The following is a 16,743-nucleotide window of genomic DNA, read 5'->3' as shown; positions in this document are numbered from 1 at the left end:
TTCATGGGTTTGAGCCCCACATCGAGCTCCACGCTGATAGCTCAGAGCCTGGAGCCTGCCTTGGATTCTGTCTGTCTCTCTCTCTCAGTCCCTCCCCTACTCATGCTCTGTCTCTTTCAAAAATAAATAATAAACATTAACAAAATTAAAAAAAAAAAGACTTAAGAGTAAACAAAATTAATACCAAATTAGGCAAAAGTTGTGCCAAATGCAACATTGTGAAAACACTAAATATCCAGAGCATTTTTGTTCCACATTAAAGATCTCAGAAATAGAAACCACAACTACCCAGTAGATAAGCTTTGTACAAAAGAAGACTACTCAGAGCTCTATGAAAAGAAAAATCATAATATTGTAAGACTGGAAAGAATAAGTACATTGGTATGCTTTACATTAATACTTAAGGCATGCTTTCATCATATTTTACTTTTTTTAAATATAAAATGTGCCATACTTACGGAAAAGTGTGAAACATATATACTGCTTTTAAAGTCCCCAAATTCCTCTCCTAAATCACCTCATCCCTTCTCCCTAGAGATAACTGTATTTGCAGTACCCAAAAATGTCTAAACCTTGTTTGGTATACTATATTCAAATATTTCCAGTTGAACTAATAAGTTAACAACTGAGCCATCATTTTCTTCATTATATTACCTTCGATAAACTTTAGAGGTCTGATAGCTTACATCGTTAGTTTGAATTTGATCAAGTTCATTTACATACTAAATTTATAGAAGTGTTGTTTGCAGGGTAGAGTTCATCACAAAATTAAGTTAATAATTGCAACAAAGCACAACGGAGAATTTAAGATTTATTAAAAATAAATTCCAGAAGAAATCCAATAGCTATTACTTAGAATGCTTCCACATCGATAGCCACTTCTCAGAGAGACAGAGACAAAGGTATATTAATTCAAACTAACAGTGATAGGTAAAGGTGAAGTTTATAAAAAATAGACAAATTGGAATTATTAAATATATTTGCAAAAAAAAATCAGATTACCTTCAAATACACAGAAAAGACTTGAACTAGTCTATCGAAGTGTTACATTAGATTTTTTAGAACTGTAGTAATTAACAAAAGAGGATTCCATTGAATAGGGTTTCAAACAGTACGTGTGTAAAGTGATTAATCTGAAGTGCCTAAAAATATGTTATTCTTTAATTTACAACATTTTTTTAAAGGTTTATTTACTTAAGTAATCTCTGCATTCAATGTGGGGCTCGAATGCACAACCATGAGGTCAAGAATCGCATGCTCTTCCGACTGAGCCAGCCAGGCGGCCCTTTCATTTACATAATTAATTTGAACTCTAAAAAAGCATTTTGGGGGCACCTGACTGGCTCAGTCGGTTGGCTGGGCATAACTCTTGATCTTGGCTCAAGTCGTGATCTCACAGCTTGTGGGACAGAGTTCCAAGATTTGGCTCTGCACTGGCAGCACAGAGCCTGCTTGGGATTCTCTCTCTCTGTCCCTCCACTTCCTCTGTGCACTCTCTCTCAAAAAAAAAAAAAAAAAAAAAAAGCACTTTACTAACCAAAAATAAGTATACTTCCAAATTAATAGGCTCTAAATTCAAGAGGTTTTAGAATACCCTGTTTGTTGCAAGGGGAAAACACTTAACTCTGATGGAGCCATCAGAGTCACATTACCCCAAGCCAGTGATCAATTTCAGCATCATTACTGGTGGTTTAATCAGATGTTGTTACGTATCTACATAAGACACAGCAACATAACCTACGGTGTAACTGCTGCAAAGTGCTTAACTTGAATTTATCAAGACTTTATATAACATTTACTTTGTAGGAAATGCAGGGAATAGGGAAACAGGTTAACTGACACCATAACGAATGGACACAAATCCAGAAGCTGAGATGTTCTGAGGAACAACTGTCCGTGTCTCAATAGGGGCTTTGTTAGATTAAAAAAAAAACAACAAACCAAAGGAACACATCACCCAGATGCAATGTGTGATCCTAAATTTGGTCTAGGCTAGACACACTAGCTATAAAATGTTTTTGGGGGGGTCATAATTAGGAATATGGTCTGGCCATTAGAGGAGTTAAAATTTTCCTAAACGGAAAATTTTCTGAGATGGATAGATGGAGATTACTGAAAAAAGTAGGTTAAAAAGCCGTATATAAAATATGCTTTCATACTCTTCTGGTATAAAAATGTGTATGTGGACACAAAAAAAGTCTACGTTTTAGCAGTGATGATCTGGGGTGGTAAGAATGTGATCATGCTATTTTTGCATGTAATTTCTTCTAATTTTCTACAAAGTACATGTACTAATTCTGTAATAATAAGACACTGTTTCAAAATACAAATTCTATGGGAAATGTGTATGACTGTTTTATACCAATAGATCCATTCATCATGGTCTAGCGTAGGAAATTAATAAGAGAAGAGACATATTATTGACACAAATAGAACGAAGGGAGGAATATATAAAAAAAGGTCTCAACTTGAATTCTTAATTATTTACAATGCTTTGATTCAGTAAAGATACATTTAGCATCTTCTATGTCATTTCATATATAAGATGTTATGCATTAAAAACGTCTTGACTTTTTCCTCACTAGAGGTATTCGCAACTCTTCCAATAATTATTAGATAGCTCACTATAAAAGTGATTTTGCTACATAGGCTCACAAAGCATAAAGGATTCTGGATGCCTCTGCATAATAATCATTCTGTTTCTTTTTCATCAGTAAGGGTCAAGCTTAATGGTTTTTAGGATCACCACTATATATGCAAATTGCATTCCTACAAAATAAGCAGCCATTTTGGAACATATACATTCACACTCTGCCTCAAAGATGAGTCAATGAATGCATAATTTTTACTGAGAGGATTCAACTTCAATTGAATATGACAACAAACCCATTTCTTATTTCTTTCAAAATTCATAATGAAGTTGTATTATTTGAGAATTACAATTTATTATTTTTTGAAAGTGGGGGGGGAGGGAGAGAGGGAGGGAGGGAGGGAGGGAGGGAGGGAGAGAGAGAGAGAGAGAGAGAGAATGAATCCCAAGCAGGCTCGGTCTGCACTGTCAGCGCAGAGCCCAATGTGGGGCTCAAACCCAAGATCTGTGAGATTATGACCTGAGTTGAAGTTGGATGCTTTAACCAACTGAGCAAGCCAGGCACCCTGAGAATTACTCACATTTTAAATTTAAGGCTGATCTTTTAAAAGTCCATCCTTTCTTAAAATTGAAAATTACCTGATATATTTAACCATTACTTATTTACATCAGAGTTAATTAGTTTGGAGGTTAAATGTCTGAGTTTGAAGCCTATCATACCTCCTAACTGTGTAACCTTCGATAAGCTATCTGGCCTAAGCCTCAATGCTTTAATCTATAAAATGTAGAAAATAGTATTTACCTCATGAGGTTTGTGATGAATTGGTGAGATTATGTGTAGAAACCTGCCTGTCACAGACTAAGAGCTCTATAAATATCCACGACAGTGACTGTCGCAGACTGAATCTGGAGTTCTCTCCTGTCCCTCAAGAGAGCGGATGCAGAATTGAATACGAGAGGCTAATGTCCGGTTGGGGACAAGAGCCCTGAACAGGGGTTTCGGCTCTGTATTTACTGAGCTCACAAGATATTACCCACACGGTGAACATGAAGAAAACAAGACCTTACACACGTTGACACGGAGAAAACAATCAGACAATAATCATTAACTTGTGTAAGAAGCAAAGGGTCTGGGGGACAAGTGGGGTTTGTGACCAAAGTACAATAGTATATTGGTGTCAGATGGAAAATACTCATGATCCTGAGTATTTTTACATTTTACCGAGATATTTACAATATCTCGGTAGCTAACCTTGGGCGTTTTTCACCCCGTGATGGCAACTTTCCACCCTAAGCTTTTTTCTAACCCATTTATGTAAGTAGAGCCTATTTCCCCACAAGTGAATGTGGCTTTCCTGAAATGTCAATCCTGTCCTATACATGCCAATAGTACTGAGAATGCCACCGCACATCGCCACACAGATGGCCAATGGCTATCTCAATCTTACTATATGTAACAGAACTAGGGCTCCCTGCCCTTCAACCCACTTCTATCCAGGGTCCCCAACTCAGTAAAAAGCACCATTGTTAACCTAGTTACTCAGGACCTGAGCCTGGAGTCATGTTTATCCTTCTTTCCAACTACTATATCAAATTGCTATTAGCTCTACTTTCAATATATTTTGAATCCAACCAACTACTTCCCACAGGTTTATTGCTACTATGCCAGTCCAAGTCAGCACCATCTCTAGCCTGGACAATGGCAAAAGACTCTAGATACAACTCGCTGTTTTCACTCTTGTCTTCCTCACCCGCCTCAGTCTGCTTTCCACCCAGATGCCAGAATGAGTCTTTAAAATGTCAACTACGTGATGTCACTTCCCTGAGTAAAACCCTTCAATGGCTTCCCGCCACACTTAGAACACAATCTAAACCCCTTCTCCTGTCCAAAAGACCCTAATTGGGTTTCTGTCTACATTCTCTTCCAGAACCTTCCTCCTCACTTACTCCATTGTTTGCTATTCCTTGAGCATCTTCAGCTTGCCAAACAAGTCACTGCCTCTATACCTTGAGCCTTACCAGTCCTTCTGTATGAGGGGTTCCTTCCCCATATAGGCATAGGGCTCTCCAGCTCACTTCTCTGCTCAAATACCAGGCTTTTCCTGAATACCATCAAAAGAAGTAGACTGATGGTGGTTTTATTAATGGCACTGTCACTACTGTATAATGTGTGTGTGCATGTAAATGTGTTTATGAGATGACTCCTTAACGACTACATAAACTCCATGAAGACAGGGACTTTTGTTTTGTTCATTGCTGGATCCCCGCTGTCAAGAAGAGTGCTTGGTACCTTGCAGGTGTTAAAGAAATACTTTTCAATATATGGAGACCTTTCCTTGCGTTAAACTCATTTGGGCCTAGCCAAGTACTCCAAAAATAAGCCCTAAACCAAAAAAATAAGCAAGTGGAGTAGTTACAAAGAATTAGCTCTATATTCTATACACTTTGCAGAATTCTTACAAATCTAAGTTTGAAAAGAGGGGCCATAAAAGCATTCATTTTTATTCAGAAAACCTAGAAGTCTAGAAGAAAAAAAATTCCTTTCATCAGAGTGCCATAAGAAAATTAATTACTTGATTAAAATACTTGTAAGAAAGGAAGAGAAAAAAGTTTTTCCTGGTTTTATTACTAAAGGGTTCTGTATAAGAAATTATGACAGTAGGAGATAAAACTGTTTTTAGACTCAAATTAAAAAAAAGAAAAGGCACATCAGGGGTGCCTGGGTGGCTCAGTCGGTTAAGCATCTGACAGTGCAGAGCTCGCCTGGGATTCTCTTTCTCTCCCTCTCTCGAAGGTGTCTGCCCCTCTCCTGCTTGCTCACTCCCCAAAATAAACAAACTTCATATATATATTAAAAAAGTACATCAGTGTTAATAAACTAAAAAAAATAATTCCCTTACTTAGCAATTCTTTTGCAGAAGTCCCAAACTGTGGCTCTAAAATAGCTAACTCCATGAGACTTAAATTGAAATAAATAAAGTTGCTTTAACCTACTGTAGATCTACTAGGAGCCATAGGAAAATTTTTATCATCTTTAAATTGTTGAATTCAACCAATACAAAGCAGCACATGAATAAAGTTCCCAGCAGTAAACTCTGTGAACCTCTATCACTTCATCTGTGCTTTTCTTACGACATCGCTTTTTTTCTTTTATTTGCAGATATGTGTGTTTTTAGACTGGGATTTCTGTCTGTGTCACCTCTGTGGTCTCCTACAGTGTTGGCACAGTGACCGTGCTACTCAGCGCAGGTTTTCTGAATGAAAGCATGATGCAGATGGGAAGTCACAGCAGTAATCACCGCATGAACCTAACAGTGCATATAGACTTAGAGGGTTCGGAATGAGCCCCATTACCGCTTTTCAGAGCATATCCTCAGATGGAAAGTATAGCGTTAGATAAATTTATAAACGTGGTTTCTGTCCACTCTATTTTGCTTACAGTATTTACCACAACTAGTAACAAAGCTATCATGCGTGTCGTCATTTGCTTAGCATCTGTATTTTCCACTTTCCATTCCTGAAGAAGTGTATATGCTAGGGGGTGGGGGATGGGTAAAATAGGTGATGGAAATTAAGGAAGGCACTTGTTGTAATGAGCACAGAGTGGTGTACGGAACTGTTAAATCATAATACCATACACTTTAAATTAATAGAATATTGTACGTTAACTTGAATTAAAATAAAAACTTAAAAAAGGAAAAACAAGTGTATATGTTTGTCAAAGCCTCAGCATCTCACAATAGTGGGGCCCAAGAAATGTATTTTTTTTTAATGTTTATTTATTTTTCAGGAGGAGAGAGACAGAGTGTGAGTGAGTAAAGGACAGAGAGGGAGGAAGACACGGAACCTGAAGCAGGCTCTAGGCTCTGAGCTGTCAGCACAGAGCCCGATGCGGGGCTCGAACCCATGAACCATGAGATCATGACTTGAGCCGAAGTTGGACGCTTAACCAACTGACCCACCCAGGCGCCCTAATAACCAAGAAATGTATTTGGAATCAACGAATGCATTTAGGGTTGTGCCATCGCATAATTTAAAGATGAGTAGGTCCCCTTCCCAGCTGAGTTTACCAGGCATTCATAGCTTCACAGAACTTAATAATTTGCTTTCTATTGGTTTTGGGATGCACACTTTTTCACATGCATCTTAGAATCGACACGTACAGTTTAACTGGCAGCATTTTTTCCTTCTAAGTATTACATAAAATAACACTGGTTTCAGAAATGACAGTATTTCAGAATCAATAAAACACAGTTATTGCTAATTACATCTCAATATGGAAAACATAGGGGTGCCTGGCTGGCTCAGTTGGAAGAGTGAATGACTCTCTCTCTCTCTCTCTTTTTTTTTTTAAGTTTATTTATTTATTTTGACAGAGAGAGAGATGGAGAGAGAAAATCCCAAGCAGGCTCTGTGCTGATGCAGAGCCTGATGCTGGGCTCAAACTCACAAACCATGAGATGATGACCCGAGCCAAACTCGAGAGTCAGACACTTAACCAACTGAGCCATCCAGGCGCCCTGAAAGAGTGAGTGATCACTCTCGTTAGTGATCAAGTCCCACATTGGGCGTACGGGCGTAGAGATCACTAAAAAAAATAAATAAGTTCAAAAAAGTGAAAAAAAAATATGGAAAACATAAAAATTTCAAGTACTTACGTCAATTAAATCTGAAAGATCATGAATGTAATACTTGAAAACCGAGGCATTGGTTGCTTCAAGGGTTAAGAGATACTCATTCCGTGCCTTAATTGATTTTAGCTTATTTTCCGAATACTTTGCTTGTCTCTGGAAATGAAGAAGGTCCAGGTATTGGGAAAGAGAACAAAGTCATTTAGTCACAGAAACATACATGACTTTCTATTAATTTGAACAATGTATTCTACATATACAAATGAACTTTGAAGTCCTCTGAGAAAAGTACATTTTGAAACTGATTTAAAGAACTAAAAGTACCCAAGTATGTATTTGAGCTTCAGGCCCATTTGCAATGAAATCTCTTTGTTAATATTCAAGTTCTCCACATTGTGTACTGAATACTTGGCATTCAATACTAAACGATGTCCAGCTGTTATTACATGATTTTTATATTTTTTAACCATTTTTCATTCCTGTTGGAGGAAATGTGTGTCATTTCACAATTTATAATGTGTGTCTATCAGTTATTGCAACTGTCACCTCAAGTGAGGACAGAAAGGCTCTGTAATGTTTTTACTTACTTTTTCTTTCATTTTCTCAATTTTCTTTACAGAGCTTCGCCGCTGATGTCTCTCTTCCAGTCTGATATGAAAGACCGGGTCACCGGATCTTCCAATTTGCTTTTCTTCTTGTTTCTCAGCCTCTTTCAGCTTGCTCTCTGCACTGATGCTCTCTGCATGATACATATGGTATGTTTTCATCACCTGTGAAAATGTGACCCAAATTGTTACAAGATGCCTGTCTATAACTCAGAGAGTGAATGGAAGCCATTATATGAGGAATACGTTAAAAATATCACCTTCCAACTGGCAGGGGGAGAGCCAGATTGCTAGTCAAACAGATGAATTATGGACGATTGCGTCTACATAAAGCAAGGAGAAATATGCAAATTCACCTGCCAGGAAGAGGCACTTAGGGGATAGGCTTTGATGAAAAAGTGATTTACAGAGTCTTACGCATGCTTTCAGTGCACTTGAAAAGTTCCCTTAAGCTTAAAAGTGTTCTCTAAAATCTCTGCATTATTAATCTGCAGAATAAACCATTATTCATGGATAAATTTTACCCCAACCTTGGAATTATAAAAAACTCCAAATTAGCACAGATTTTACTAAACAGTTTTTTTGTATAAAATCTACTTGTCAAAATACAAAATGGAAATATTAAAGTTCGTACATACATAGTTAAAAATAATTGTTTTTCTGACCACAAAGTAATACTTTATGTTCAATGCAGAAAACATATGACACAAAAAAGAAAATATAAAAAGCACACAGAGATAACCACTGTTAAGATTTCTGGTCCATCCACTTGGGTCTTTTTCCTATGAAAACACACAGACACACACACTTCTTTACTTGAAAATGACACGTTTCTCCTTTTAAAACATTTGTACCATACTGTGTTAACAATTTTTAATCTTCTATATCCTCTTTTCATTTAACAGATCAGAACACTTTTCTATTAACACTAAATGTTCTTCTAAAAATATTTTTAAGGACTGTATAATATTTTTTTATATGACTGGGACACAGCTTGACTAATTTCCAATTGTTGAACATTTTAGGATATTTCAACTTTTTGCTTTATAAAGAAAGCTGTGCTGAAACCCTTTATATGTATCCTATTTCTTGTTTTATAAATGATACACCTAAGTTGCATTTTAATAACTTTAGGAATATATAGAAAATAAAGTTTTTAATGTATCCTTTCCATGTATGTTATAAACTTACACAAACAATTCTCAACTAAAATTTTTGTTAAAATAAAATTTGAATCTTTAAACATTTTGATTATATTATGTTACAGAAATATTTATGCACAAAATTGTATTTCCTATGGTACATTTTCAGAGAATTACAGCTAGACAATCTGCACATTTTGGAAGTTTTGACACAAACTTCCTATTTAATACTCTGCTAATCTGAAAAAAAGTGATCTGTATATTTTCCAAAGCATTTAGAAAACAGAGATGCTTAACAAACATTTTCTCGAGTAATAAATAAGTATATTTACTCTTATAGTATCTACTATATCTGTATACAATCCTTGTTTTTTTAGATACAGAATAAAAGTCACAGATTTTCAAAGATTTTACCTAAAAATCACAGTTTTCCAATATAATTTCAATCTGCTATTTATAAATAGAGTCAGACGTCTGGGCCAATTCTGAAACTTGTTGACTTTAAGCACATTTATACTCCTTAAAAGAAACAACATATCACAGTAGGACTCCAATGCCATGGACGTATCGAGGAACATACCAGAATTTAGCACCCAATTATTCGTGGTGGCACTTTTCCATAAATTATGTCAAATTTGCATCCACATAAAACAGATTTTATTTCATTCGTAAATAACCAGAAGTTATTCAGAGCCACCTTTATAACTAAAATGTAGTTGTTAAGAAGAGATTTAATGTCACATTTTGAAGTAAGGAACTTGATATTTTTTTCATCTCAAAAGATGAATCTTAAAATAGTTTGGGAACCGGAAGCATCACCGCAATATATTTACTTAGGTTAAAGCACATGAAATTGCTGTTTTGGTAGGTTATATAGAAGGTAGGAAGTCAGCACTTTCTTATGGTTCAACTTAATACATATTTCCAAGGTGACTTTTTGAAAAGGAAAACATGGGGTAAATGAAGAGTTTTTACTTATTTTCATAAAATCTGATAATGTCTTTCCTTAAAAAGGTAAGCTAGCAAATCACATTACAGGCATTGTTGAACAAGAACAAAGTAAGGGCTAAAGTACAAAGCATGGCAGCTTTTTCTGAGCTGTGTGTAATTGCAAAGTTGTCTGTTTTTAGTCATTACCAAACCTGTCCAGGAAAAGTTTCGTTGGTTACTCCAGTTTAAAAGAAAAATAAAATAGTATTAAGAAGCAGCTGGGCAGCTGGGGAATGAAAAGGGAGTGACCCTACAGCTGGGCAAACAGCGAGGTCAATGAATTTACTACACACCTTGCATTTCGAGGCTTGGCTCTGTTTGTATACCCTGCCTGAAGCAAACCCACACACCATTTGGGTCCTGGTTCCAATTACATCTTTAAAGAGAGGGTGAAAAAAAAAATCTCTCTCTCTCTCTCTCTCTCTCTCACACACACACACACACACACACACACACACACGCGCGCGCGCATGCGCACGCACACACACAGTTGCTTAGCTGACTGTATTCTTCTTGCTAATACCCAGGAAGAAATGAGAACATGACTTCCATCATAGATAGATGAAAAAGCATTCCAGACAGCCCCGGGTATCTGAGAATTATTTATTTTAAAAACATCCTGAAGAAAAGACTTGAACTCTTGCTTTATTTAGATGCTGAGGACCAGTGTAACCAAATGATTTGCAGAAACTAAGCCTTATGAACTAAGGACACTGAGCTGGCTGCCAGCATGGTGATACTTATAAACTAGTCTGGGTTAAAAGAAAAACATTCTCTTTTTTAAAAAAATGTTTATTTATTTACTTTGAGGGGGTGGGGAGAGAGAGAGAGACCGAGAGACCAAGAATCCCAAGCAGGCTCCCCACTGTCAGCATGGAGCCTGATGTGGGACTTGATCCGACAAAGCATAAGATCGTGACCTGTGCCGAAATGAAGAGTCAGAGGCTTAAGTGAGTGAGCCACCAAGAAGCCCCAAAAAGGAAAACATTCTTGACCTAACACTAGCAAGAAAAGGGTGTAAATATCCCATCATAACGTGGTTCAGCACAATAGCTGAGGGTTTTCTACCTAGTTTGATGGTAATTTCCAGAAGGAAATTTCTTTGTTCAGTTTTCCAATGTGACTTAGGGTTTCCACTATTTTCTAAAATGTTAGCAATGACAATGAATGAATTTTAAAAGTTGGGGAGAAAAACACTAAAAGCTTTTTAGAACTCTAATTGCAGATAATGAATGCAAGTACAAACTGCATTATTTAAAATGTAAGCTGTTGACAGCAGTTAAATGTGTTTTGTATTTAAAATAAAATAAGACAGTTTTCTCTTTTTCAAAGAAGTAGAAGAAAGCTTTTATTTTTCAAAGGTGCCTTTTTTTTACACATACTGCAAAGAAAATAATAGCTTCTCTATAAGCTTCATGCAAACACAAGTATTTGCATACCAAATGACATGATAGTCATATATCCATTTAAATGTACTCCAATAACATATTTTCCTCTTTGAATTCTTCTCTACTAAAACCTCCTGCATAATTCTCCGTTGAACACACTCAATTTATCTTTCCTAATCCATCTTTTCTTAACTGTAGAAGAGTATCGTCAAACAGAAAGTGACCATATCATGGATTTCTTTGCACTTGTGAAATCCTATGCAAAAACTTTTGCACAGAAGCTATTAATATTTTTTTTCCTTATTGACAGAGTCATATAATGTATCCTACACTCCTCTTGTACTTTAAGTCAAAATAATTAAAATATCTATGGTAAATTTTAATATTTAGGGTCATGAAATCATTATGTATCTGAAAAGTATCCATGTGTTTGGAGAGGATCAGTGGATTAAGGCTTTATTACTTTCCGACTTGTGGCACAGAAGTGGGGAGACATGGTTCCGGGAATGGATCTACCAGTTACCAGGTATAGGGAATTTATTTTACACTTCTGCTCACCTTACAAGGTCATTGTGGACACTCAATTGTGTGTCCCTAGGTGTGTGTGTGTGTGTGTGCGTGTAACAAACTTTGCTGAGTACTTACAATATGTCTGTATACATATATAATATACACCATTAACATATATGTGTACAATGCATATACTTAGGGAAGAAGCATTATGTAATGCTTCCGATGTGCCAGACACCATTCTAAGCATTTTATAAATAATAGCTCATTTAGTCTTTCTAAAAACACTTAGGAGGTATGTACCTTTATTCTCTCTGTTATACAGAAGACACAAGAAAGGCAGAGAGAGGTTAATTAACTTGCCCAAGGTCACACAGCTGGCAAGTGGCAGCAACAGTTGAGACCTTGACAGTCTGATTCCAGATTTGGTGTTCTAGACTGCTATGTCGTAAACTTTGGTAACTCTAAAACACTGTACAAATGGAAGTCCTTTTTACCTGGGGGATAGAGCTATTCTTGGTTATATTTAGGAATAGTGGAAAAGAAGGGCTGACAGATAATTATTTCATTCACTATTTGCTTGGTGCTTATTATCCATAAGGCAACGATGCATGTAACTTTAAAGATTTGGTTTCCTACTTCTTTTTTTTTAATGTTTATTTATTTTTGAGAGACAGTGCATGCATGCACATGGAGTAGAGGCAGAGAGAGGTGGACAGAGGGTCCAAAGTGGGCTCTGTGCGGACAGCAGACAGCCTAACGTGGGGCTCAAATTCATGAACCGTGAGATCATGACCTGAACCAAGGTTGGATGCTCAACCAACTAAGCCACCCAGGCGTCCCTTGGTTTCCTCCCTCTAAGAATTTAAATTTTTGGAGATTAAAAAATGGGGCTTGGAGATTCTGATGGACATGGATGAAGGGAGAGGACATTCAAGCTGGAAGGATAGTACCAGCAAAGGTATGTGGGGTAAGGGTAAAGGTAGGTAGGTAAGGTGGACATAAGTAAACTATGACTTCGAGGAGAGGATTTAGGGAAGGGCTTGAAAAGTGGATGATTGGGTGAGGGAGCCAGAGGATAAGAATGCAGAAGTTGTCACAGGCCAGATTAGCAGAACCTTGAAACCTCAACCAAAAAGTTTTAAATGGACTCTAGGGGTTCATGAATCCACAGAGCTGTAAATAGCATGATCAAAGCAGTATTTTAGCAATAATCTCATGAAGATATGCAAGATGGTGTGGGGTGTGAAGTAACCTCATTTAGCATAAAACAGGAGGAATGGAAAGAAAGACAATCTAGGATAACAGTTATAGGGCCTTTTCTCTTTTCTCACTCTCTCTGACCTTTTCTCACACTTGTCATGTCTCCTTCCACATGGAGGACCTCCAAGTGTAGTCGCAACATCAGCCCAAGTACCACTCTGTACACTATTCTGAGTCAATCAGTTAAAGCTCCCTCCTCAGAATGTGCACACTTTCCTGCCACTGTGGTCTCCTCCCAAGCCAATCCCACTGCCTGCCATATCCTCCCCCAGCACCTCGACCTAACCTTTTGACTCATCCTCTAAGGCAAGCTCAGATTTCACCTACTGCTATGTGTTCCCTGGTTCCCCAGCCATGGCCATCTTGCTCTTCCAACTGCCAGGACCTTCTTACTGATAGCACTTCTGACCCTCTGCCATGTGTCATAGACATCTATGTACCCATCTAGTATCATGGACCTAACTTTAGCTAGGGTACCAACAGTGTCCTAGGCACTTTTGGATTCTTAATATTGCTTTTATACAGTGAGAGTAAAATAGGCATTTGGTGAGAAACAAATGAAGGGCAGAAAGCCATTTTATAGTCAGCTTGTCCATTCATTTGTTCACTTAACAAATATTTACCAAATACCTAGTATGTACCCGGCATTATTCTTCTCCATCTCCAGCATCCTAAATAGCACTGCCAATAAAATCCCTGGGATTGGACTAGTGAGATGATAAATAGCTCTAAATCACTGCGAAATATAGTGAGCGTTTGGGGTTCATGGCCCCTGAAAAAAGACAGGCATGGTGGCTGGGGTGAGAGGAAATGAAAAGCAGTATGTTAGTGACAATATTTCCTAATTCCATACGTAGCCTGCTGGTTTACTAAATCCATCAATTAGTAATGGACGATTAGTTTCTCTTCTGAGAAACTACGTTTTTGGAGTTTCCTTGACATACTAAGATAAAGGTCTCTTTTCTACAATCAATATACAAGAAGGCTCTAATTGTAACGGAGCTTCTGCAAGTGCCAGACCAACAAAACCACCAAGTTAGGGCCACAGCCTTGGAAACCCATTCCTGTTGTTTCCCAGCAAGTTCTTGAGTGCATTGGGAATGAAGGACCCCCGGGCCACCCTCTGCTGAGCCCCAGCGGCTGTGTTGCAAGGAATCTGGCCCTTCCGGAGGCTGCGCAACCTCAGTGGAGGTTATGGCCTCTGCTTGGCCAAGCTGTGTCTCTGGGGGCTTATTTCAGACAGGGGCAGTGGGCAGGAAGTACCTTTAAGAGAGCACTCATTAACAGTGCATGCCAGGATCCTTCCACCTGCAACTTCAAGTCCTCTTGCTCTTTAGAATACTGAGCCAACCTTGGTGTTGAATAGTCTCTGGAGCCAGGCCCCACTGGATCCGAGCTCCTGTGCTACTATTTACTAGCCAGCAAGTTTCTTAACTTCCTTGGGCCCTAGTTCCCCCCTGAGGTAAAATGGGGATTAAATGATAGAATGCAGGGAAGCACGTAACAGAGTGGATAGTTTTTTATTTTGTTTTCTAAATACTTATTTTTTCAGAGAATGCAAGCAGGAGAGGGGCAGAGAGAGGGGGACAGAAGATAGGACACTGGCTCTGCGCTGACAGGCTGACAGCAGCAAGCCTGATGCGGGGCTCGAACTCATGAACTGTGACATCATGACCTGAGCTGAAGTCAGACGCTCAACCTACTGAGCCATCCAGGCAGCCCAGAGTGGACAGTTCTCATTCTTGACGGTTTCTACGTTCTAACATAGAAGTGAGTGTGCAGGCTCTGGGGCCAGATTGCCTTGCTTCATATTCAGGCTCATATTCAGGCCACCGCCTTGAAAAGGCAAAGCAGACCAGATGGAGGCCTTTCCTGGTATTTCATTGTGGAGACCTAGGCTAATCAAAACCTCTTAAAAACTAACATACCAATAAGGAGTGCCTAGGAGTTGCCGGCATAGACACTCACATGTTCGTAACACTCACGATGTGAATTCACACTTTGAAAAGGCTTCTAGCCTTTCTATAACGTACATCCCATAATCAGCACCCTTTCAACGTATGCTGACAGTTACTATAAAATTGCATGGATATTAGTCCAGGTTTCAGGAAGCAAAGTATATTGATCTGCATTTATTAATCCTCTGAACAGCTATTGAGTATCGTAAGTCAGGCACTGTGCTAGGCTTTCAGACCAGAGATGAGACACAATCTCTACTCAGTGGGAAGACAAAGTTGTGACTTCAGGGTAGACGAATGGGCAGTAGGGGGGAGAAAGATTCCTAGGCTTCTTCCTTCCCTCCCCCCATATCCATACATAACCATAAGAAATGTTTATTTTTCTACTTTTGTACAATGTGCAGCAAACAAACAGTAAGGAATAGGAAAAAGAAAAAAAGAGTCAGCTACTCTGGAGATTGAGAGAACAGAGGAACATGTTAAACCACAGTGGAAGCTGCAATCAGCAAAATGCAGACTCTGGAAAACTCTAAAGGATTAAAAATCCAGCTTAACAAAAACATTTCAAGGAAAAAAAAAGAGAGATGGGGTCCCTATTCTCTACAGGGACCCCCTTGAGGGTAAAGGTGATTTAAAGGTCTATCCACCAATTGCAACGTGGAGATCTTGAGCCCTGATACAAACAAACTTTTTAAAATATGGATTTCTATGACAACTGGACATCAGAACAATGACTGCATATCTATAGCTATTAAAGAATTATAAAAATTTAGGGGTGATAATGGTATGGTGTTTTAGATACACACACCGAAATATTTACACATGAAATAGATGCCTGGAATTTGCTTTAAAGGAATTTAGGAGTAAGGGAAGTGGATGGACAGATAGAAAGGAAACCAGGTTGGCCACAAGTTGTTTAACTGTTTTTGTTTTGTTTTTTAATTTACATTCAAGTTAGCACAGAATGCAATAATGATTTCAGGAGTAGAATGCAGTGATTCATCCCCTACATATAACACTTAGGGCTCATCCCAACAAGTGTCCTCATTAATGCCCCTTGCCCATTTAGCCCATCCCCCTACTCACAACCCCTCCAGCAACTTTCAGTTTGTTCGCTCTATATAAGAGTCTCTTGTGTTCTGTCCCCCTCCCTGTTTTTATATTATTTTTGCTTTCCTTCCCTTATGTTCATCCGTTCTGTATCTTAAATTCCACACAAGTGAAGTCTTTCTCTACTTTTGCTTGGCATAACACCCTCTAGTTCCATCCACATTGTTGCAAATGGCAAGATTTCAGTCTTTTTTGATTGCCTAGCATTATTCCATTGCATGTATATACCACATCTTCTTCATCCATTTATCAGTCAATGGACATTTGGGCTCTTTCCATACTTTGGCTACTGTTGATAGTGTTGTTATAAACATTGGGGTGCATGTGCCCCTTCAAATCAGCATTCCTATATTCTTTGAATAAATACCTAGCTGTGCAATTGCTGGGTCGTCGGGTACGACAATTGCTGGGTTGAGGAACCTCCATGTTGTTTTCTAAAGTAGCTACGCCAGTTTGCATTCCCACCTAGGCTTCTTTTTAATCAGTTTACATTTAAGTCTGAGAGCTACTGCAAGGGGAAAAGTAGAGGGGGATGTACATATTTTATTTATATAAA

At 38.2% G+C, this 16,743-nt stretch overlaps 1 protein-coding gene across 8 annotated transcripts in view; it reads right to left on the bottom strand.

Annotated features, from left to right (window-relative positions):
- SRGAP1 (SLIT-ROBO Rho GTPase activating protein 1) overlaps positions 1–16,743 on the bottom strand; it is a 289,170-nt gene that overhangs the window by 84,342 nt on the left and 188,085 nt on the right. For all 8 annotated transcript variants that reach the window (XM_045062022.1, XM_011284066.4, XM_011284067.4 and 5 more), the window contains exons 5-6: positions 7,809–7,991; positions 7,249–7,377 (exon numbers count right to left, since the gene is read on the bottom strand). In XM_045062022.1, the coding sequence (XP_044917957.1) occupies positions 7,249–7,377; positions 7,809–7,991 (312 nt within the window). The remainder of the gene's footprint in view (positions 1–7,248; positions 7,378–7,808; positions 7,992–16,743) is intronic.

The sequence above is a fragment of the Felis catus genome, chromosome B4 (assembly GCF_018350175.1).
Source record: "Felis catus isolate Fca126 chromosome B4, F.catus_Fca126_mat1.0, whole genome shotgun sequence".
Lineage (NCBI taxonomy): Eukaryota > Metazoa > Chordata > Mammalia > Carnivora > Felidae > Felis > Felis catus.
The sequence above is the reverse complement of the archived record's forward strand: the minus strand, read 5'-3'. Positions and strand labels throughout refer to the sequence as shown.